This window comes from Periplaneta americana, chromosome 3 (genome assembly GCF_040183065.1).
Source record: "Periplaneta americana isolate PAMFEO1 chromosome 3, P.americana_PAMFEO1_priV1, whole genome shotgun sequence".
Taxonomy (NCBI): domain Eukaryota; kingdom Metazoa; phylum Arthropoda; class Insecta; order Blattodea; family Blattidae; genus Periplaneta; species Periplaneta americana.
In genome coordinates this window covers 116,910,515-116,933,572 of record NC_091119.1, presented here as the reverse complement: position 1 = coordinate 116,933,572, position 23,058 = coordinate 116,910,515, and the positions used below count along the sequence as shown (strand labels likewise).

General features: G+C 34.9%; 1 protein-coding gene across 2 annotated transcripts in view; it reads left to right on the top strand.

The window, feature by feature from the left end:
• The window catches only part of HnRNP-K (Heterogeneous nuclear ribonucleoprotein K), a gene marked incomplete at its 5' end in the record, with an annotated part of 33,454 nt that extends 11,340 nt beyond the window's left edge, over positions 1-22,114 (top strand). The window contains 2 exon segments of one of the 2 annotated variants that reach the window (XM_069821359.1): positions 8,914-8,973; positions 21,326-22,114. In XM_069821359.1, coding sequence (XP_069677460.1) covers positions 8,914-8,947 — 34 coding nt within the window. 2 annotated transcript variants of the gene reach the window in all.
• Positions 22,115-23,058: the final 944 nt, after the last annotated feature.

Below are 23,058 nucleotides of genomic sequence, written 5' to 3'. Positions count from 1 at the left end.
TGGATAGGTCAGGTGAAATTATATGTGAAGCCGGTAGTTCTTGTGATATTAGTAAACTTGAATCAAATGAAAGTGCGGACAGAGAGAGAGATTATCCCGGTTCTTCTAGCATTTCTATGGATACAGCGCTAGAAATCACCAGTATTGAGGAATTAAACAAGAGTTTGATGTCAATAGAATCCCCTATCAAGAAAAGAAAGCTACAACAAAAACGATACCCCCATGAAAAGTTTCAAAAAGGCTCCCTACAAGTAAAGTTTTTCATGTAGAAGATGCATAGTCATCCCTTCAAAAGTCAGCCATATTTTATTTTTGACGGAATGCAAAGAAAATGTACAACCTGAAAATATAGTTATTGCAGACTTTTCTGAAAATTATTCATTTGTAATACAAGATTCAGTACAAGGTGTGCATTGGAACAAATGCTAAGACACAATACATCCTTTCGTAGTATATTTCAAAGGAGATACAGAAATTCGTCACAAAAGTATTGTTGTCACCTCAGAAAGCATGAAACATGACACTGATTCCTTTCACTTTTTTCAATCTGAAGCAATCAGTTTCTTAAAGCAAGAATTCAACGATATGAAAAAAAAAAAATTATTTACTTTTCTGATGGATCAAGTTCACAATACCAAAAAAAAAAAAAAATGTTAAATAATTGCTTACACGAAGACGATTATGGAATTAGTGCTGAATAACACTTCTTTGCAACATTGCATGGTAAAGGTCCAAGTGGTGGCATTGTAGGAACTGTTAAAAGAAAGTGTAGTGTGAATGAAAACAAACGTATAAAAAGCATAATGTACAAATATTTGAAGATATCATAATAAGTAAATTAGCAGTGTTTCCTCAAGTGACTTGATCCGTACTGGGTGTAATGTTGCAATGTTCAGTCGATCATCGAGCACCGAAAAGCCTCCCAGTGTGCTTCAACACTTCCCATCCACTGCGGCTGCACCAACCGCTACACATTGTGTCGTAAGTAATTAAATTTCCATTAAACTATTGGAGATCCCATTTTGATTTTTTCTGGAATTATTAAGAATACCTCAGTCCACCTAGTAGGCATTTTTTTTAGATTTTTAATACGGCTATTTCACATTGATATCTAACTTTCAAAACCTAAATCATAAAAAAAATTTGTAATAATTATATTAAAATTAGTTAGTAAATATTTAACAAAAGACAGTACTTTAAGCTTTTAAATGCATTTTTCAAGAAAATTTTAACATCAATATCCTCGGAAATATGCTTTAAATGTTGCATTGTGCGACATTTTTAACGAATTTTAACATGAAATATTTTAAAAACATGTGGACTTGTTGGTTTATTAGACCCATAGAGTTGGTAAAAAATATATAAACGCAATCAGAAATATGAAGGTCAAAATTTGTATAATTTTGTGCGATTTGACGTGGAATGACTCTTGTAGCACATTTTTCGGACTGGAAATGAGTAAACAATTTCGTATAAACAGAGAAACTTGTAATGTTTTAAAAGCATGGTGAAAAAAATATGTTGCTGTGACTGTACTGAGAGTCACTGCATTACGAGTACAAGAAAGAAATTTCATCCTGTATCTGAAAAAACTCTCCAGTGGGTACTGTTTGAAGTTGTACTTACCCTGCTTTCCTTTGTTTGAAAGGATTTTAACACTCAAAAGTTTCCCTGTTAATACGTTTCTGTCATTTCTGAAAAAAATTTAGTCATCCTTTGAATTCTGTAGTGTGTGTAGTGTTTGCAGTGCAGATTGGCATAACATGTGAAATGAATGCCCCTTTCATAATGGATGATGACGTGGATGGGGCTCCTGTACAGGAGAAGTTGGGAGGAAGTTGACGTGGAGGTCTTCGACAGTTGACATAACTTGGTTATTTAACGATGCTTTATCAACTACGAGGTTATTTTTAGCATCAATGGAATTAGTGATAGCGATATATTTGGCGAGATGGGGCTGAGGATTCGTCATAGATTACGTGACATTTTCCTTACAGTTGGGGAAAGCCTTGGAAAAAGCCCAAGTGGGAATGGAACCTGCACCTGAGCGCAACTTCAGATCGGCAGACAAGCACCTTAACCAACCGAGCTATGCCGGTGGCTTAGAAAATATCATTCATAATAGTAGTACAAACACACAGAAAACAATAATCAAAGTTTTTTTTTTCTTTATTTGCATTTTACACTGTAATTAATACACAGTAAAATATATTTCTTATGAAGTGGTGTCTAAATTGTTTTTCCCATTTCATAAATCCTTTCCCGTTTATAGCGTTGTCCCGCTAATTACACATGAAGGCTGCATTCCCCTGAGGAGCGCATTAACAGGTTTATACTGTATGTTCTCTCTCAAAAAAAGACACTTACAGAAGTTTTATATTTTCAGAATCTCATGAAATTAATACAAACTATGTTCAGTGTGTACATATTTGTAATATAGCAAAGTAATATCTTGAGATTTAAATGTCTGAATTTTACTTCACAGTTAGAAGTGTGTTGATAGTTTTTATTCTGTGGCAGTGCAATTTAAAGTTGTCTTGGAACAACTTGAGGCATGCTATATCTGAATGCAATGCATGTATGTGTTGGGTGTCATGTAGCATTTGGTTTCTCTGTTAACACTCTTGTGATGTGTGTTGGTTAGATTAATTTTTAAATATTCCTTTATTTGTGGTGTGAAAGTTTAGAGGGTGTTCCCAGCTTCTCTATCCTACATCTGTTAAGGACACTTAGTAGGCCATTGGTATAATATTATTATAACGTTTCATATTCATTTCGTCACAGATATAGATCAACACTGTTCATCATTTGTTAATAAGGCAGTAAGTTTTTTTAATCAGTGTGCCTTTAGACCATAACTAAGGCAAACAGAATGACTGTTCACTTCCCCCTTCCTCCCCATTAGTCTTTTAAAAGCCTTGAATAAATATATCCTGTCAGTCCGCTTTTATTTTATTTATTTATCTCGTGTTATAATCAAAGGCAAGGGTTTTTGTTATTAGCAATAAATGGGAAAGTTATTATTCGACAAAAACCATGTTACATGTATTTATCACAGTTTCGATGTGTTTTTTTTTTTTTCTATAGATAAATGAGAAATCTCTATATTATTTTTAATTTTTATTGAAAATATGTACGTATGTTTCAAATTGCAAAATTAAGCAGAAGCTTACAGATAAAACCTGAATAAGACATGAACAACTTCATGCAATTAAGTCAGAAGTAGTAGTAACTAAAATATGGAAGTCTGATGGAAGAATAATTAAAGAGGTAGGTTGGTATTTCACTTGTTATCACAACAATCAGATACATAAAGCTGTTAGCAGATTTCTCTTGCTCGAGAGTTAACTTGAATGGGGACAGACATTTTCTTGGATTTTCTCTGCCTGCTGTCACTTTTGGAAAAGGAGCTTAGAAGGGGTGGCTGCCTGCAGATTTAAGGCAGTTGGTACTTAGCTAATTTCGGGATTTAACCATCGAGATTCTTGACCTGCGATTCTTCGAAGAAAGTTGTTTTATTAACAAGAGAGTTTTGTAAGTAGTTGTGATTTCGTAGTAGTATGTTCTGTATTAAGGATTAAACATGGAAAGGGTTAATGAAATTAGTCCGACCTGTCATGTTGAACAATATCAAGAATATGGATTTTATAAAGGTGCCCTAATGATGTTATGTGTAAATATTGCAATAGGAGAATTGAATGGAAGAGACGTGTGTGAACATCAGTGTTATCTTACTTCTCTGTAAATTGAATCAGTAAGCTGTATTTGTTAACTTTCATTTCAGTCATTCATTAATTTTATCCGAAAATAAGTGTGAAATTAATGTAGATTTTTAGCTTAATTTTCAACACAAAAAACACCACCAATTAAAAAATTAATGCGAATTTTTTAAATAATTGTCACCATAAACTCTTGCCTCTGGTTATGAGCATATAATGCAAATGTCTGTAATATATATTTGTTGAGTAAATAAAATCTGCTTCACACTGTAGTGTGTAGCTCATCTTCCTTGCATGCACAATAAGATACAACTTTTTTTAATAAGAAAATAGAAATTTCAGTGAAGGATATACAACATGACCACTGAGAATTGAATAGTTTATTGTTAACATGATTATCCCATAAAACAATGAATTTACACGATGTTGCTTGACAGTGGAGTGGTTCTACTTAGAAGTGTTGTATGAGCTCTGTTCATTGTAGGGGAATGAGTTAGATTTTACAAACAACTAATGTGTCCTCTCTAACTGTATCATCGCAGTTACAGTGTAGGTAATGTTGGATTAGTAACATGTAGTGAGGGGGCATGAGAAAGGGAGATTTGAAGAGGAGTTGCAAGTAACTAACCCCAGCCATTGTTGTGTGGAAGACTAGTGATTTTGTTGTTCTTTAATTGAGTAACAAGGAATCACTAATCATCCTACAAAGGTGGCTGCATGCTTCAAGGACAGCTCCAGCTTGCTACTGGGTTTGATTGGTAGCCTCCAGCGAGTGTGATGGTGCATGTAGCATAACCAGCTATCTCATATTTACTCATGTTGTGCAGATTTAGCATACATTATTCACCATATAATTTTCATTTTGGCTTCTATTTTCAGCATTCCAGTGCATGAATGAAAATATATTAGCAGAAACTAACAAATTTAGTTTTCCCATAGACTTCTTTTTGCAAAATTTAATTATGGTAAAAACTTAGTAGCAAAAATAATGAAATCATTTCATTCTAAAAGATATTTTTGTGTCTTTCTACATAACTGAATTGTTCGTTATTCACTCACTGGTATTAAAAGATGACTGGGAATGAAGAAACCAAATTGAAAACAAGATTATGTTACAGTAAGTCACGTTTTTCTTTTTGCTTGACAGATTGAAATAAGTTCTTACTACTTCAAGAAATTCAGGTTTAAAAAAATTACATATTTAGGAATCATTGAATGGGTTACAAATATTACAAAACGGTAATACATCATTTCCCGTGTTTATAAAAGCAAAATTTCTGATGCTACTAAAGGTTTTTTTTTAAGTACTCCATACCTATCCACACACCTTTTAATAAGTTTCGATTATGTGTAACTGTCCAGTGACAGTTCCATTAAAACTTTATGCAATAAATGCTGCAGTAATGAAAATTACTTCAATAATTTATTCAGATGTTTGGACCTTTGGCATTTTGTAGTGTTTGTATAATATGCCGTCTTTTCCTGTCATACCAGTCTTATTCTTACTCTGCTTTGAAAATCTTGTATATAAATTAATAAACAACATTGATGCCACTGATGAAAACTCGAATAAATGTGTTATATTGAATTAAAATGAGCGGCAGTTGTTTGAATGTGTAAAGTGAACATGTCTAGTGCATGCCTGTGGTCTAATAAACAAGCATTTAATATGTACATTTCAGGTACTAAGCTTATTTAATATAATATAATAAGAAGGACTTAAACTTCAGTGCCAACGACTCACATTGCATGCTCAGAGCAGAAATTCAAATATCTAGTACAAAAAGTTTTCTGTATGGTTGTGAAGTTTTGGCTAAGTATTGCAAATATTATGATGTAAATGTTTTAACTTTAGAGTGCCGAATTCATTATGTGTAGATAAAATCAATGTTGTGTTAGTCAAGAGTCATAAAAAGAAATCTGATGTGTGCCGTAAATTTTGTTTGGTTAAGGAAGAGGTGCAGATTTCTTCATCCCATGTTCTTTATTATTGTGAGTACTGTGTGTATTTCACTATTTCCTACAATTCAGTACACTATGGCTATTTCAATTTTTTAAATTATATTTAAAAAACGATAAGAACAGTGTGAAGTATTTTTAAAAATTCTAGTGCCGTAGACCTGTAACTACATTATGGTATTTGTCAATCAACATCATCATCTTCATGGTGGTTGATTACATTTCTGTATTCCAGCCAAGAAAACAAATAGGGTTTGGAATTTAACGAGTTACATCAGCTGTTAGTTTATGTAGATGACATGAATATGTTAGGAGAAAATCCACAAACTCTTAGAGAGAACACAAATTTTACTTGCAGCAAGTAAGGAAGTAGGTTTGGAAGTAAACTCCGAAAAAGCAAAGTATGTAATTATGTATCATGACCAGACCAGTACGAAATAGAAATATAAAAATTGAAAATTTATTCTTTGAAAAAGTAGAAAAATTCAAGTACCTTGCAGCAACAGTAACAAATATAAATGACATTCGAGAAGAAATTAAACACAGAATAAATATAGAAAATGCCTGTTATTATTCAGTAAAGGTAAAGGTATCCCCATAACATGCTGAGAAGCTTTTGTCATCCAGTCTGTTCTCAAAAAAGCTGAAAGTTAGAATTTATAAAATTGCAATATTACTGGTTGTTGTGTATGGTTGTGAAACTTGGACTCTCACTTGGAGAAAGTTACACAATGTAGAACTGCACGCATTGTATGTTTCACTTTCACCTAACATAAGTAGGAACTTTAAATCCAGATGTTTGAGTTGGGTAGGGCATGTAGCACGTATGGATGAATTCAGAAATGCATACAGAATGTTAGTTGGAAGACCTGAGGAAAAAAATTTTTGGGGAGGCAGAGACTTAGGTGGGAGGATAATATTAAAATGGATTTGAGGGAGATGGGATATGATGGTAGAGACTGGATTAATCTTGCTCAGGGTAGGGACCGGCACATAGCCTACTCCTGTCGAATGGCGCCAAGAGGGCTGCCAGGCTTAACGTCCCCATCCGATGGACAAATCACAATCAGCAGTGACATATTCCTTCTCTTCATATTGCACTGAGGAGAGATTTGTGATTTAACCCATACATATTGGTGCAAAATCTAGTGATTAGAAGTTACGCACTGCTACGTCTCCTTGTCCCGAGATAGAGTTTTACATGAAAATCTCTGACTCCACCAGAAACCGGAGACAGACATAATACCACAGAGCTAACTTGACAGACTGTATTGTATAAGTAGGATAAGTTAAAATTAGACCTTTGGGTGGAAACTAGAATGGATTGTGAGGGGGGGGGGACATAATATCATCCCTTTTTGTGACTTAAAATAATACAAAATGCCATTCTTAAGAAATGGAAAATTAACTTTCAAGACGTATTCAGTGTATCTCAGAATACACCTTTTCTTATTTTCAAGTTTACCTCAGCAATTGAATTTATCTCAATTTATGGTATAGAAAATAGTTAATTTCTGAGGAAATAGGCATGAATTCGCCCTAAAATCTTGTTCTCCTTAAGCAAAAACTGAAATTGTGCCTCTGTTTTTGAGGCTATTCATTTTGACTTCATCACAGGAAATATGGAGTTTAAATACGCTTATATGTATTTAGGAATAAATTTAATTTGCCATACAGGTTCAAACATTTATATATTTCAAACCATGATTCACTTGTAAGGAGCAGAAGAAATTAAATTTATTCTTAGCTTCTCAAACTTAGAGATAAACTGCATGTAAACTTCTTCTAGGATTCATAACAAAAAATCAAATAATTACGGAAATACAGTTTTCTGATTTTATTATATGCAATCTGCAAACATATAATTTGCTAGCCGCTTGGAGCATGGCTGTTATATTAGACTGGGTAATATACAGTTTTAGTCAGCTGCCCGAAGACTGATTTGAACCTTATAAATGACATCAATAAGGCTTCACTCATGGGACAACTAAGCCAGGAGATAACGGGGTAGGGGGGGGCTAGTTTCTTCCCCCATCCATTGCATACACTGCTGACTAGTAACATAATATTACACTAATCAGACTTCAGATGTATACAAACAGTTGTTCTTCCTCTGACACATATCATCATATGAGATGTACTGCTCGATAATAGATGTACAGATAGGAAATAAAGTTTGGAGCTCCCTTATTGTATAATTTTTGCTTACAACAAACTGCGCTGTATATATGCTACTTGTGTACAGTCATGCGAAATTGTTGCCTACATACAGGTGGACTCACATCAAGACTCACTCCAAATTTTACTTCTGTATCTGTACATGTCAGGCAGAACCTCAATCAGAGGTAAATACACAGTAATCATTTGAAATATTTTAGCGTTTTGTCAATTTCAATTGTGCACTCTTGAATTCTATTGCTTTGAAATTGTATTATCTCATCACTACATAGTTTTCATAATTTGTTACACATGTGCCAAAGAAGGTTCATTAGATTCATAAGTAGGACCATGAATTAGAAGACGAAAGTAGGAGATAGCACTTATTTCGGAGTTATGTGGTATGTAAATGACATTTGAAGTTGAACAATTCCTCCTCTTCCCATTCCCTTCCTCTCCTCCTATACACACACTCATACAAATTAATTTTTGGTAACTCCTGTACTTTAATGTTTTTGGTGTAACATCCCCCCCTTCTACTAACATAAATCCATCCTTTGAAAAATCTGGAAATTTTTCATATCATGCATAAAACATCGCAATTTTGTCACATTGTACCATACCCAATTCATATTAAATTAACATATAATTTATTGTATTTGCTTCAAAATCTTTAAAACAGTTCTAGCTTCTTAAAAGTGTTGTTTCTTGGAATTATGAAAATGTATTTGCAACTGACATGTGTTGTGAAGATATGTAGTTCAAGAGAATATAAACTCCATAGTCTATTACAACATTGAATTTTTGTTTTGTTCCATCATATTTAGATGAAGATTCTGTGTAGGTATTGCATGACAGTTACACTGTTTTCATCAAGGCTGTTCTCCCCAACTTCTCCTCTTCCAAAGTAATTTCTTAAATGGATCCATCTGGTGAAATACGTATTTGACTATGGATTGTGATGAGACCAAATTTTTCATCTACATTATTCAATAGAATAAGCAAGGTTTTTCTGTTAGTAGAGAAATCGTATACAAACTTTTTTTTCATTAATGATTTCTTTCGATTTTGTTTTCAGCTGTCAGAGTGGTGCAGATTCTGGCAACTATTAAGGAATATTGCAGCCTGTAAAGAAAAGGTAAAGATCTTCTATTGTTATGTTAAACTTATACTTCCTTGTCATATTATTATATATAATCTTGATGGGGTTACAGTGATGGATGACTTCTGTTCCCAGCCTCATTGCTTCCACATACACTTGTCATTAGTATGTCTAAGAATATTATATTAACATTTATACAGGGTGTAAGGGGTATAAGTGCCATTATTTTAACTGATGATTATTCATGTCATAGGGAAGAAAAAATGTCCTTACAATTTTTTTCTAATTGCAATATTTAACTAATTATTAAAGTTTACAATATTAGATGTTTTGCAACATTCCTGGATGGGAAGGAGGGGTTTATGAGTACACAGTACAGCTCAAGCGGGTATAGACATTTATTGGTACAGATGCTCTGTTCTAATGCAGGCGCGGATCATGATAATACTGTTGTTTACATAAAACGAGCAGCAAATACAAACTTTCAATCTCATTAATAGAACTTCATGGTAAACTTACATTTTATGTAACAATATTGCTCCACTTTTTATTGTATATCCAAAAAAATAAACAATAATGGTTTTCTGCACAAAATCGCGTGGACTTTTTTCTAATGCAAAATTTTAATCTCTCCCACTTCTGTAAAATCAGCATCTCATTAGAACGCCTCAATGAACACTTCACTACTCCGCCAACTAACAGCACTGACCATACCACACAGCGACAGACAATGGCGGAACCTCAGGTAGTTGACCCACTCAGAGACAGATTTTACTTTTCATACGTTACACCTATTGACGTGAAGAAAGCTCTTAAACGGAACAAATCCAAAGCGACAGGTTCTGACGACATTAGTATCGCAATGATAAACAAACTTATTGACGTAATCTTACCAACGCTGACACACATTTTCAACGCTTCGCTGACGGCTTCCATTTTTCCTAAAGCTTGGAAAAATGCCTTTGTGCGCCCTATACCCAAAGTTAAAACGCCGACTACTCCCAACGACTATCGACCTATTAGTATTCTACCTACCTTATCAAAGGCGTTAGAGAGGATAGTATACAGACAACTCATTGACTACCTAAATAGATATGAACTCTTGGACACACATCAATCAGGTTTTAGGACTCGACACAGTACAGCGACTGCACTGTTGGAAGTAACGGAAGACATCCGAAAAGCTATGGACGAACGTAAAATTACAATACTGACACTACTTGACTTCAGCAAAGCGTTTGACACTGTAAATATCGATTTACTGACGAGAAAATTACGATCACTCCAACTATCAGAAAGCACAGTCTCTTGGTTCTCCTCTTATCTCAGCGAACGTCAGCAGTGTGTTTCCATTGGAAGTCGAACTTCCTCATGGCGTATCGTTGATTCTGGAATCCCACAGGGATCTGTTCTATCACCACTACTATTCACTATTTATGTAAATGACATCCCTTCGACTTTACTGCACTGTAAGCATCACCTTTACGCAGACGATTTACAAATCTATATCCATACAACCCCTGACTCACTCAATGACGCAATACACAATCTTAACGAGGACCTTCAATCCATATCTGCATGGGCCAGAAAGTTTGGTTTGACTCTCAATGCAAGAAAATCACAAGCAATCCTAGTGGGACACCAACGTCTATTATGCAACATTACTCCTGCTCTTCCAGTCAAGTTAAATGACACAATAATCCCATTTGCTTCCTGTGTTAAAAACCTTGGAGTTTACTATGACAAGCATTTAAACTGGAATTATCAAGTAACCCATATTATCAAAAAAGTGCTTTCCATACTACATTCCTTAAACAGCATTCGAAAATTCCTCCTGCTATCACTCAAGAAAATACTAGTGGAAACAATAGTAATGCCCCACTTCGATTATTGTGATTCTCTACTGACCGACCTCAATGTCAACCAGTCGCAAAGATTACAATGTGTTCATAATTCTTGTGTTCGCTTCGTCTGCGATGTCCGTCGCGCTGACCACATTACCCCATCCTTCCAAACTCTAAACTGGCTACGGCTTAACGAACGTAGAAATTTTCATTCTATTGTTCTCCTTTTCCAAGTCCTTCACACCTCTACACTTACCTACCTTGCCTCCCGTTTCAGTTACCTGTCATCACATCATAATCTCTTCACACGCACGCAAAATAGCCTCATACTAGCCATACCAACACATAAGACTTCATCATATTCATCATTATACACTATCTCGCTTTCGCGCTTGTGGAATACCCTACCCAGTGACATCAGAGACTGTCGGAATTTAGTAGCGTTCAAAAGCAAACTTATTAAGCATTTTCTTACTGCATAGATTAGGTTTAATTTTTACTTAGTTAATAAAAAAAAAATTCTCTCTTAATTTTTACAATGAACTGTCTAGCTTTTATTAGTCTGTTAATTCTTTTAGTACTTTGATTTTTATTGTATTTATAAATTCAATATTAATTCTAATTATAATTATAATTGTATTCTTTATATTGTAGTTGTAATCCCCTGGTAGAGGGGAAGAGAAGGCCTGATGGCCTTATCTCTACCAGGTTAAATAAATAAATGAACAGTATCATTTTTAAACAAATTTCTGGGGCCTGTTTCTCAAAACTCATGGACTAGTAATACTAGTCTGCACAGTAGTAATATTAGTTTATTTTACAAGTCTGTGTTTCTAGAAACTACATGGGTAAAGTAGTAGTTACCAGTTCACAGACTAGTAATATTGGTCGATTTCACTAGTTCATAAGTGTTTTTGTTTCTCAAAATGCTAATCTAGTTGATTACACTAGTATTCAACAGGAATATTGCTACAAGACTCTCAAGACTGGTGATTTCTGTATTATCAGTTACCAGTGACAACCTTTCTCAAATAATCGAAACAAAATATTGTTATTTTTTAATATGTGGTTTAGTTGTTCCTGTTGAAGTGTTGAAGTTGTGAGAAGAGCTAAAACTATATCGAGAAAGAACAATATTATTATTCCTTTATGGGAGCATTGTTTAAATGTAATGAACAGTTTAGGTAAAGTGCTGAAAAGCTTGAAGCGTTATTAAATTTAGTGGGACCTGCCATAACAAGACAAACAAATAGAAGTCATGCATTACCAGCAAAGCTTCAAATACAGATTGCGCTACAAATTGGAATGTTGATTACTTTCCAATGTCATCTGGTCTTTCTGTCCTAGACCAGCAACACTTGTAGAATTTTTTACTAATAATCTAATACCAATTCATCAACTGCAGCCATTTTTGCTGGCTTTCCTCCTCCACTGCCTGTTCTTGTGACATCGTCAACTTTAGCCTACAAATTAAATATAAAACTACACTAATTTATGAATAGATCAAATGTAAAAGTGGAAAAAAAAATTAGCGAATTTTTCATCAAGTCGTAAGTGGCATTCATGTTGGCAGTAGACCTACTAGCTACATTATATGTCCATATTATGACACTAACTGTGAACTTGAACTGGTACTTATCAAAGTTGCTTTCTTAATGTTGGGCCAGTAAGTTCCCTAATGTATGCATAATCTTTGTTCTGAGGTATTAGTTCCATAACCTCACACATTACAAAATTTTTTGTCCAATACTTTACTTTTATCATTTTTGTTAATATGCTGGAAAAAAAATCACCGGATAATATATCCTTTGATTCATTAATCATATTGAGTACAGTTAATTTGTTTTCAATTGACGGCATTTCAGTTGAAAGGATAAATCAAAATCAAAACACAAACAACTTAGCCTTCTAACTTCAAATAACAATACCTACCAAATGACTATAAAAAATGAACTCAATCAGCTGACTAGTGAAAGAGATCATGTGACAGTGAAAAATTGTCACAAGTTACTAGACAGGTAAAATAGTTTGAGAAACAGAATCTACTAGAGCTGGTGAAATATACTCTGGTAACTAGTAACTGGTGAACTACTAAACTAGTATTTTTGAGAAACAGGCCCCTGGTTGTGTGATTTTCGAAACAGGGTAAGAGACTCCAAGCTTCTCAAAATCCTTAAGAAACTGCTACAAAAGTTTGCCGATTAGGTAACCTTCTTTGAGGAAAATGTTGATGGTATATCTTCTTGCCTCACTTAAATTACGACAGCTTTCTCCATAAATTAATACAAATGATATTCCTAAACTGTGAATGACGTAAGTTGTTTATTGAATATCTTGTATTGAACTGTCGTCCGCTTGCCAGTAGAATTATGGACAGGGAGCTTGAACTCAGCTGACTCGTACTTACATATGTCTGTGCAGAGTACTGCCTGCTGAACACGTTGCCACGTCTCTCATACCGAATATTAACAAATTTAAGCATGCATCTTTATTTAATTTCACGAAAACGTAATAGAACACACAAATGTTTATTTAAACTAATATTAACTCTTTGCTAGATATACCTACTGATATAATTGTTTTCGTAATTTTACTAACGATATAACCAATATAACGCAAATAAAATAAGAAAATAAATATTTTTTTTTTCTTGGGAAACTATCAAGTTTTGACCCTATGTTATATGGACATTTTTTGATTCCATAAACTGTCCCTGACGACTGTGAAAAGGGTGGCACTTATGCCCCTTACACCCTTCATACGAGAATCTGTTTCATTTCATGCAACTCTCAATTCGAGGTTTTGTGCTAAACATCTTTCCATCTTACAGATATGTTTTTTTTTTTCTTTTTTTTTTTCTTTTCTCATAAAACACGTTAGTTCCCACTTCTTCTAAATTAAGGGTGTTGGCTATTAGGCACAAATGGCCTACAAATTGGTATGTAGGTGCTTCAGATGGCAGTGTTCAGTTATCCATTTTATAATTCTCCTTTCCAAAGCCAGGAATTGTCTAGTTGAGTCAGGTTTTGGTTCTCCAATAAGGAGTTTAGACACTCTCATGGCTGATTTAGATCTCCAGCCTCCTAGTAAAACTTTCATCAGGTTCTCCTTTAAAGTCTGTTTGATTATACTCTTATATTGAACACCTCTGGATTCGAACAAACAGAATCGCACCAGAAAGCAGTTGAAGGTCGCGTACGTGTTCCTGCTTTCAGTGTTGACAGTTGTTTGTCTGTAAAACTCCGCAGTTACGCACTAGAGGGCTGCATTGCATCACGTTTTGCTGTGCCGGTGGTGTTATTGCACGTCTTATTGTCTGCGTGTTGTAGTGAGACGAAACAATGGTTCAACAAGTAGCAATCAATCCAAGTAATGTTTTTGCGATCGGTTGAACTGAAAATACGATATAAAGTGCACAATGAAAATGGTGTTGGTGTGGAGGATGAGTCATTTGCAAGTTTTCTTACTTCCTTGATTATGAAAACCTCTTACAAAGTGAAAGAATCATAACAATAAGAGTGCATTGAATACAGTGGGAATAGACAGGAGAAGAAGGTAACAGCCAGAGTGAAAATAAACTTTCATCTCCCAAAAGAGGGAAGTGTCTAGTTTCGTCACAATATTTGATGAGAAAACATTAGACAATATATTTGACAATTATCATAGCGGAGGATACAACACACATGAGAAGCTGCTGAAGTCATATCCCAAACTGAATATGAAAATTGATATTAAAGTGGTGTTGGAATATGTAGCACAGAAACGAAAAGGTGTAAGTGTGGTCAAGGAAAATCGCACACAAGTAAATGTCAACAAAGAACAAACAATAGCAAAGTTTGGTGAGGAAAGAGCAGAAGGGTATAGCTTACATTATTGGAACTTACAACATTAGGCAAATGAACCAGCCAAAAATATCGGTCTTTTGAACTTCAAAGCTTCAATACATTTCATTGATAATTTGAAAACTGATTTTGGAATAATGTTGCGCCATATAACTATGCTCTAAACAAAGAAGAAATAATCCAGTGTGCAGATACATTCGTTATTGACATCAGTGATCTTATTGCAAGTGAACATATACAACTAGAGTATGTGTGAAACTGTGACCAGAGACTTGAACTATGAGATTGCATGCAAAAGAATGTTGTCTACAAAAGATGATAAACATAGGCTACCAAAGGGACGATGCTATTACTTCATAGCACAAAAAACAGTTACACGATGGACGTTGCAGTGTTAATGGATAGCCTTTTAGCAAGCAAATTGTATATATTCTTTCAGGAGCAGAATGGAAAATTTGGACCCTATGTGGCACGAGAAATTGAAGAAAATTGTCCTGCAATTGTTGTTGTGGATGCCAGTAGGAAATATGATGAAACAACACCTGCAGAACATTTTTGCATCCATTTTGAATAGATATTTGACGAAGATAAGTCACTCCTCCTCTGTGATTCCTGGGTTGGGCACAAGGATGAACGCATACTTCAGGAGGCCTCCGGAGGAAAACAAGTTCATTTAAAATTCGTCCCACCGAAAATGACGAAAGATCTCCAAACCCTGGATGTTAATTTTTTCAGACAGTATGAAATATACACCAAAAGAATCACGAACTACGTTGCAACATGCCACAGCCCAAAATACTTGACAGACTATTCATTCTCAAAATGCATTCGGTAATATACAATCAATTATCTGTGGAGATCTATTAACCAGTGCTGTGTTACACATGGCATTCAGCTGGATACCATAGTGACAACTCTTTGCAGATGTTCAAAAGTGTCATCATGAACCATCCTGTTTCTTGTAAATCATAAATATGTTCCTGGTCTTGCCATCTTCTTGGTCTTACCAAATCTCACCTGCCTCTGGATTGATACTGAAAAGCCAAGCTGGGGAAGCGATCTGGTTTCATTTGGTTGATATGTTCCCTCCAATGTAATTTATTAGTAATTTCAAATGTCATCAACAATGTTGTTAACACTTAATTTCTTCTTAATAGTTGTGTTTGTATATCTATCTAAACTTATTAAACCCAATAAAGGTGTCAAGAATCTCATATGAGCAGCTTCTAACTTTTATCTCTATTACTTAAGACTCAACTCTCACAGCCGTATAAAAAAAGCAGCTTTTGACGCTATATTATGCAATCTCCATTTTGCTGTCACTGACATCTGTTTACTAAAAATTTCTTTTAATAACACCATTTAACTGATTCTATTTCTGTTATTTTCAATCAACGTCCCTCATAATTCAGATATTACATAGCCGAGGCACTTAAATTCAGATACTTGTTTTATTATGGACCCTTCAATTTAAATTTTCACTCTGCTTATATTTCTTCCATAAAATTCCATGGATTTAGTTTTTGATAATGAGATTTGCATATAATACATTTTTGGGAAGTTATTTAATTTTAATATCATTTATAATTTCTCTTCTGAGTTTGCAATCAGTATATAATCATCTGCATGCAGTAGTGTTTGTAATATTTTATTTGCTTTAAGTTTGATTCCAAAAGTTGTTTCTTTGATTTTTTTACAATGTTATTCATGTATATGTAAAACAACGTTGGTGATAACTAGGGAGTGGTGTTTAGCATATTTGCATGTTTTATTTCTTAGTTGCAAATCATATGCTACCATTATATAAATACATTTCAAGTTATTTGCAATCAATGGTCAAGATTTTATGGTGCATATTTCAATTTTTAGCGCAGATAAAAGCATATTTTGTTATTTTTAGCACTCTGATACTTAAACCAAGATTAAGAATATGGAAAATCGGAAAAATGGAATACAAAAGAAATGCAGACATTGAAACATGTTACAGTATTGTTGGTCCGAGTGGTTATGTCCTGCTAGCCCCTCTGTAAAAGACTAGCGGTTGGGCAGTCTTAGCTATTTCCTGAAAACATTTGCTGTTCGGAACTAGATTAATGCGTAGTATCATACAACTATTTAAGATAACTTGGAGAAAAGGGCCCCATTAAGTAAATAAGTCACGTGATTTCCCCCATTTTGATGATCACTTTGACAAATAGTAATATTTTCTCATTTTTCACGATTCCCCCCCCCCCTCCATTAATATTTCTGTAACTACCACTGAATTGGGCTTTCCGGATATAAGGAGAAAATAGAGATATTTCTCAGAAAATACTTAGAAAACTCTAGCCATCCATTCTACTATCATTTCGGAATTTCCAAGGGCAAGTGAAGTCTCCAAATTTCTATTTAGTCATTAGAACACTTAGCGTCAATGAATTCTAGAAGCCAAAACAAAATAAATGGTTCCTGTTCAACCTTTGCTCCTTCTTTCAAATCCAGTGAAAGTATTTTCAGTGTTGCCATGTTCACTTATATACTGTAAATTAATATTTGAAATTTTCCTGTCTACTTAATTTCTCCTTCTTTGGCAACTTCCATAGGTTTTCCATCATACAAAACAGTATTAACTTAAGGCCGGGAATTCACGGATGCGCTGCGGCAGTAACGCGGCATTACATATAATGCGCAGAGGAAATTGTGCACTCTCAAACAAGCAGTGCACACGATACGAACTGAGCAGCGTGCAAGCCTCAAACACCTTTCTAGTTCCATTCTATCTAGCACGATGCACGACCAAGGAAAACGAGGAAGCTTTGTTAACTAGTATTTGCGTTTTGGTAGTAATAGAATACATTTTCAACAGAAAGAAATGTAGACCTACGGACTGTACAAGAAGCGACTAGGGCGTAATTTGTTAAGTGCTATAAACTTTCAAGAAATAAGCGGCCAGTATAAAAACCTTAGGACTACTTGGCTGATTTCCGCCAATTCTGGAGAATTATTGATAAAAATTGGGCCAAACTAAAACATCAGCCACCAAAGTGCTAGAACCAATCTGAAGTCAAGATAGGACAGTAAGCCTATTTATTGTACTAAACTCAATTCATCCTTTGAAGAATGTTATTGTATAATTAACAAAGCATGTAAAACACTATTTTTGGTTGATTGTATATGTCAATATTCCAGGTTCGCACTGACTTCACGATTCTTTGTGATAGGGGATTCTTTTACAAGCCTTCAATACATTTTGGGAATTTCAAAACAGATTATCGGAGAAATAATTCGAGAAGTTTGCTCAGCAATTGTCATTGCATTAAAGAAAAAATATCAAGATGAGTTAAATCATTGAAATACAAATAATGAAACATTGAGAGAATTACAGTTAAAAAATTCGAAATATCGCACAAAGAAAAATCAATATTTCGAAGTCGCATTGTAATAAAGAAACATGTACAATCGTACAATAAAACTACAAACATTTTCTTTTTCGAGTAATCAAAATTTTATTGCCAAATAAAAAGAAATTATGGTCTATTTAACGACGCTCGCAACTGCAGAGGTTATATCAGCATCATCGTTGTGTCGGAATTTTGTCCTGCAGGAGTTCTTTTACATGCCAGTAAATCTACTGACATGAACCTGTCGCATTTAAATGTCATCGACCTGGGCCGGGATTGAACCCGCAACCTTGAGCATAGAAGGTCAGCGCTATATCAACTATGCTACCCAGGCTGACCTTGCTTAATGATGTTTTTAATTTAAGTGTACAGTGGCAGTGGTAGAAATGTTCCACAAGTGGTGCTTGTGAGAAAGGTCGGTGGACTCTAAAACTCCTCCCGGCCAGGTCCGATGGGCCCATTAACCAATGACAGGTGTGGCCCTCCAGTCATACTGGGGGTTTACGTGAGTGGGTGATGTAACCACCATTACAAACAAAAAATTGGTGCCCACTTAAAAAACGGTTACACTTATGCTAATTAACTGCCCTCTATGCAACAAAGAAAAAGAAATGACTGAAGATCATCTACAAATCTGTGAAGTTCTACCTGATGGATCCACTACAGAGAAATATTGGAGAGCAAGAATGCTAATAGCTTCATTGCCAAAGCCTGGCATTAGATAACAACAACATTTAAGTGTACAGTCAAAACGAGTATTTTAAATCAGCCAAAAAAAAAAAAAAAAAAAAAAAAATGATTTTGAAATAAAACAGAGGAATGCAAAATATATACAACAAATACTACAAAATTGTTATTCAATTCATTAAAAATAATAATAAGAAAAAACAGAAGACATTAAATGTGCTGATTTTGACTAATGGAGTAGCCTATGTGATTAACATTCTGGGGACAGAGTTTTGACTGGATGATGTTGGGGAGAGCCAAGAGAGTTTGATTCAAATCCGAAAGTGACAGGGTGTAGTGTAGTAAGAATGGGATTGGAGATTTTGTCATTAAAGTCGGCTTGAGAAGACTTGAGTCGGAGGACGTTGCGGTGGTTTGGGAGCTGAAGCATAGTAAGTTGAGGGAGTAATTGAGTAGGTTATCTAGGATAACCCATTGGGAATAAGACATCAAATGAAGGTGCAGATGAATGAAAACGTTCTTGTCCGTAGTAAGTTGGTATTTCAAAGAAGTTTGGTTTTCTTTCACCTGAATATCATAAATAGCTTGCTAAATTCCTTTCCTAGTAGTCGCATGATATGCTGTTATTTTCATTAAAAGAAAGTACAAAATGATTTGACTTTCCACTGTTCAACAGTGAACTTTAACCTCCCAGAAACCATCGGCGTGGTTCAGGTGGTAGCGTGTTTGCCTATTGATCCAGAATTGCGTTCAAGCAAGGGTTCGATTCCCTCTTGGGCTAATTACCTAATTGTGTTTTTTTGAGGTTTTCCTCAACTGTAAGACGAATGCCAAGGAATCTATGGCAAATCCTCGGCCCCATCTCGTCAATTGCCAATTCGCTATCACAAATTTCATCGACGCTAAATAGAGCCTAACCTAGTAGTTGATAGAATGTCGTAAAATAACCAGTCCACACCTGTGGAGTAACGGTTAGCGCATCTAGCCGCGAAACCAGAGGCCTGGATTCGATTCCCGGTCGGGGCAAGTTACCTGGTTGAGGTTTTTTCCGGGGTTTTCCCTCAACCCACTATGAGCAAATGCTGGGCAACTTTCGATGTTGGACCCCTCATTTCACCGGCATTATCACCATCTCATTCAGACGCTAAATAACCTGAGATGTTGATAAAGCGTCGTAAAATAACCTACTAAAAAATAAAATAAAATAAAATAACCAATTAAATAATTAACGTCCCAGTAGGGGCTTGCATAATTCCAACAGCGTTTGCCAGTAATTCTGTACTATCATCCTGCTTTTTCGCTCGTTTTGGAGCCCTGTCTCATCTTGCGTGTTCACTGGTATGTTCCGTTGTTTTTATTATAATAGTCAATATCACCAGGATTCCACAAGACTGGACATAATTTATGAGGTTCAATCTACTTCAGACCACTCCATGCTTGAGGTGTGCGTGCTTCTCGAGACAAACGGCAACGAACCCGTCCACACTGCGGCAACGAATCCCTTTGTGTTCGCGAGAAAAACCGACAGGGAACGGATCGCTGCGCTGCATTTGAGGTGTGCGCGTTCTTGCCACAGCGCTTGCTTGAAATCGCGTACAAACGAGCGAACGAAGCCTTGAATTCTGTTCGACCCTTGTTGCATTACTGCCGCGGCGCGTCCGTGTATTCCGGCCTAATAGACTGTGTAATCTTTCGCCAGAAAATACAGAAAAGTTACTTGTGTTGTATTGTAACCAGTGTTTAATGCAGCCAGTGTAAAAACTTCTTGTTCTCTTCAGTGTAAGAAATTAAGTTGCCTAGATCTTTCATTCATGTAAAAATTTGATAATGCTGGCAAATTGTTTAATTATGTACATTTATTGTATTTTATTTAGTAGTAGGTCTATATTAAATATAGACAAAACTATTCATTAATCTCTAAAGGTTCATTTTGTGAATAATGTTGTTAATTAATGCTGAGTTTAGGAACGAAGATATTTTTAACATTGGAATATTTATTTCATATTTTTTATTTATTATTACAGTAGAGCATCGATTATCCAAATACCGATCAACTGAAACATCAGTTAACCGAAAGCGTTCCAGTTGGCAAATTCAAATTTGCGTGTGCACCATGTAGAAGTTCCGTTAGCACTGTTTGCGAGATTTGCTTGCAAAAAAATCCGAGTCTCAGCTCTGAAGCAAAAAAAAATTTGGACTTATTTTCCTAAACTGTAGGCCTACTTCAATGGCCATTTTGAACTTGTCAAAACTAGGCTAGTCAGTTCTCTATTTTATTTGTAAGACGTGTGATACAAAATATATATTTACAGTTTTGCATTTAATATCAGTGTTTCTTTGTTTCATACTGCCCCTATGACACCGGTACAATTTGTTTTCGTAAATGATCGGTTTCCGAAAAATCAGTTATCCGAACAACCCCATCCACAGTTGTTTCAGTTAATCGATGTTGTACTGTATTTCATATTTTGGCAAAATTTTGCACTTATTGTGCTGGTACTTGTTACTTACTGTACCATCTTGTGTGTAGTGCTAAACAATTACCTACCAATATGAAAATATTTGTCGTGTTTAGTATTTATATAAACTAAGAGGTGTATAATGTCAGTGTGTTAATTATGTTATTTTGTTTCAGTGTCCAGGAAAATTCTTACAAGTACATCTGAAGAGAGAGGACTCCCTATTGATGACATTATTTTTGTCTCTCAGCTAGCACTTGCAAGAAACTGAGCATAGAAGAATGCTAGCTTTTTACCATAATACAAGATTTAGGTTCTATCAGGATGCGTTACATTTCCTTGAGTTGCAATATGTAATCCAGATAGGTTTAAGTTTAGTTTTATATGTAGGCATCAGTCATATTCATTTTATTATGTAGTTTGTATTTGGATCAGTAGATTCGTTAATTTACATAATGTATATGTCATGGGTAATTCAGTCAACTTTGGTGGAAAGAATAAGTGTTTGTCAGAAATGTGGGATACCTGACTAATACTTGAATGGTGACTGATCGGAAGACTTAGTTACATTATAAAGCACATTTTATTAAATGTTTGTTGGTACCAAATAAGTACATTACAGTTTTTGTAACATAATGTTAACATGAAGAACCATCCATTGTATAAGTAAAGCATTGTGTGCATTTGAAATATATTTTTCCTTGATGTTTAAAGCTTTGGTTGTGAAGGACCTGTATCACAAATCACATGTTCATGAAACATTATGTGATGTGTTGTAATGTATGAATTACATTATGATGCTATATAAGATATGACGTGTCAGTACAAATAATCTTACTCTGTATCAGCAGCTCATTTTCATTCATGTGGATGAAGTACTACTTTATATCACAGACATTCTCTTTGTACGAAAGAAAAGTTCATGATTTTATTTCAGTGCCAGTAATAAATCCTGCGAAATCATATTTTTCTATTCACTTTTTGTAATCTGTGACAAGGGCCTTACTGTCCACCACATGTCCTATAGCCAGCAAAGTGCAAGTTTTCCATTTTCTAGTTTAAAATAATTGAGAATTGTAGGGTTTGCATATGATGTTTCTTATGTAACATATCTTTGTCGTGAATGACTTTTTCTTTTTAACTTTCAAGGCTGTGTGCTTTCCACAATATGCATGCCACTAAATTTGGATCGCTGCTCGAAGTCGAACTGTTGTGAAGGCTCGTTCTCAGCAATGAAACAGATGCCACGACATTGCTGTCATGAAATGTCATGGCATTCTTTGCCATTTGTAGCTGGATTTCAAGAATGATATTTCCCACTCTTAAACATACATCAATTCTTATCTCTTATGATAGCCAATCAATCACGCTATAATTTTTTTTATAGATAGGTCAATGACTGTTTTGAAAAGTGAGAAAAAAATACTGACTTCGAAGTGATAAGTTCAAAATACACATTTATACCTTCAAAAGTCAGTAAGCGACAAACTTTTTTTTATTTTTAACTTCAGATGTGGTGTCCATGTGAGAGAAATATTAAGAAAGAATGAAAATTATTTTTAAAAGTTGCCACTACTCAAAGTCTTCACTGGTTTCCGAGTTATGGTGAGTTAAACAAGCGTATTCACTTGGCAGAGAACTCAAGACTCGACTTTTGGTTTATTAAAATGGAAGGTTTCTTATAGAAATCTTTGTGCTGATTTCAGATCTGTTTGCATAATGTTTCCAGTGGTTAAGTTTTTTGAGTTAATTGTGAGTTTTGAAATTTAATTGAAATATTTATTAAAAATTACAATATTAAAGGAAAAGAACCAAAAGGTTTGGCAATTATACTTAGTATTCAGAGAGCCCTAGATGTTATGCTTGCAGTTGCTAATGTCGAAACATTGATAGCTCTGAAAGAGAGAAA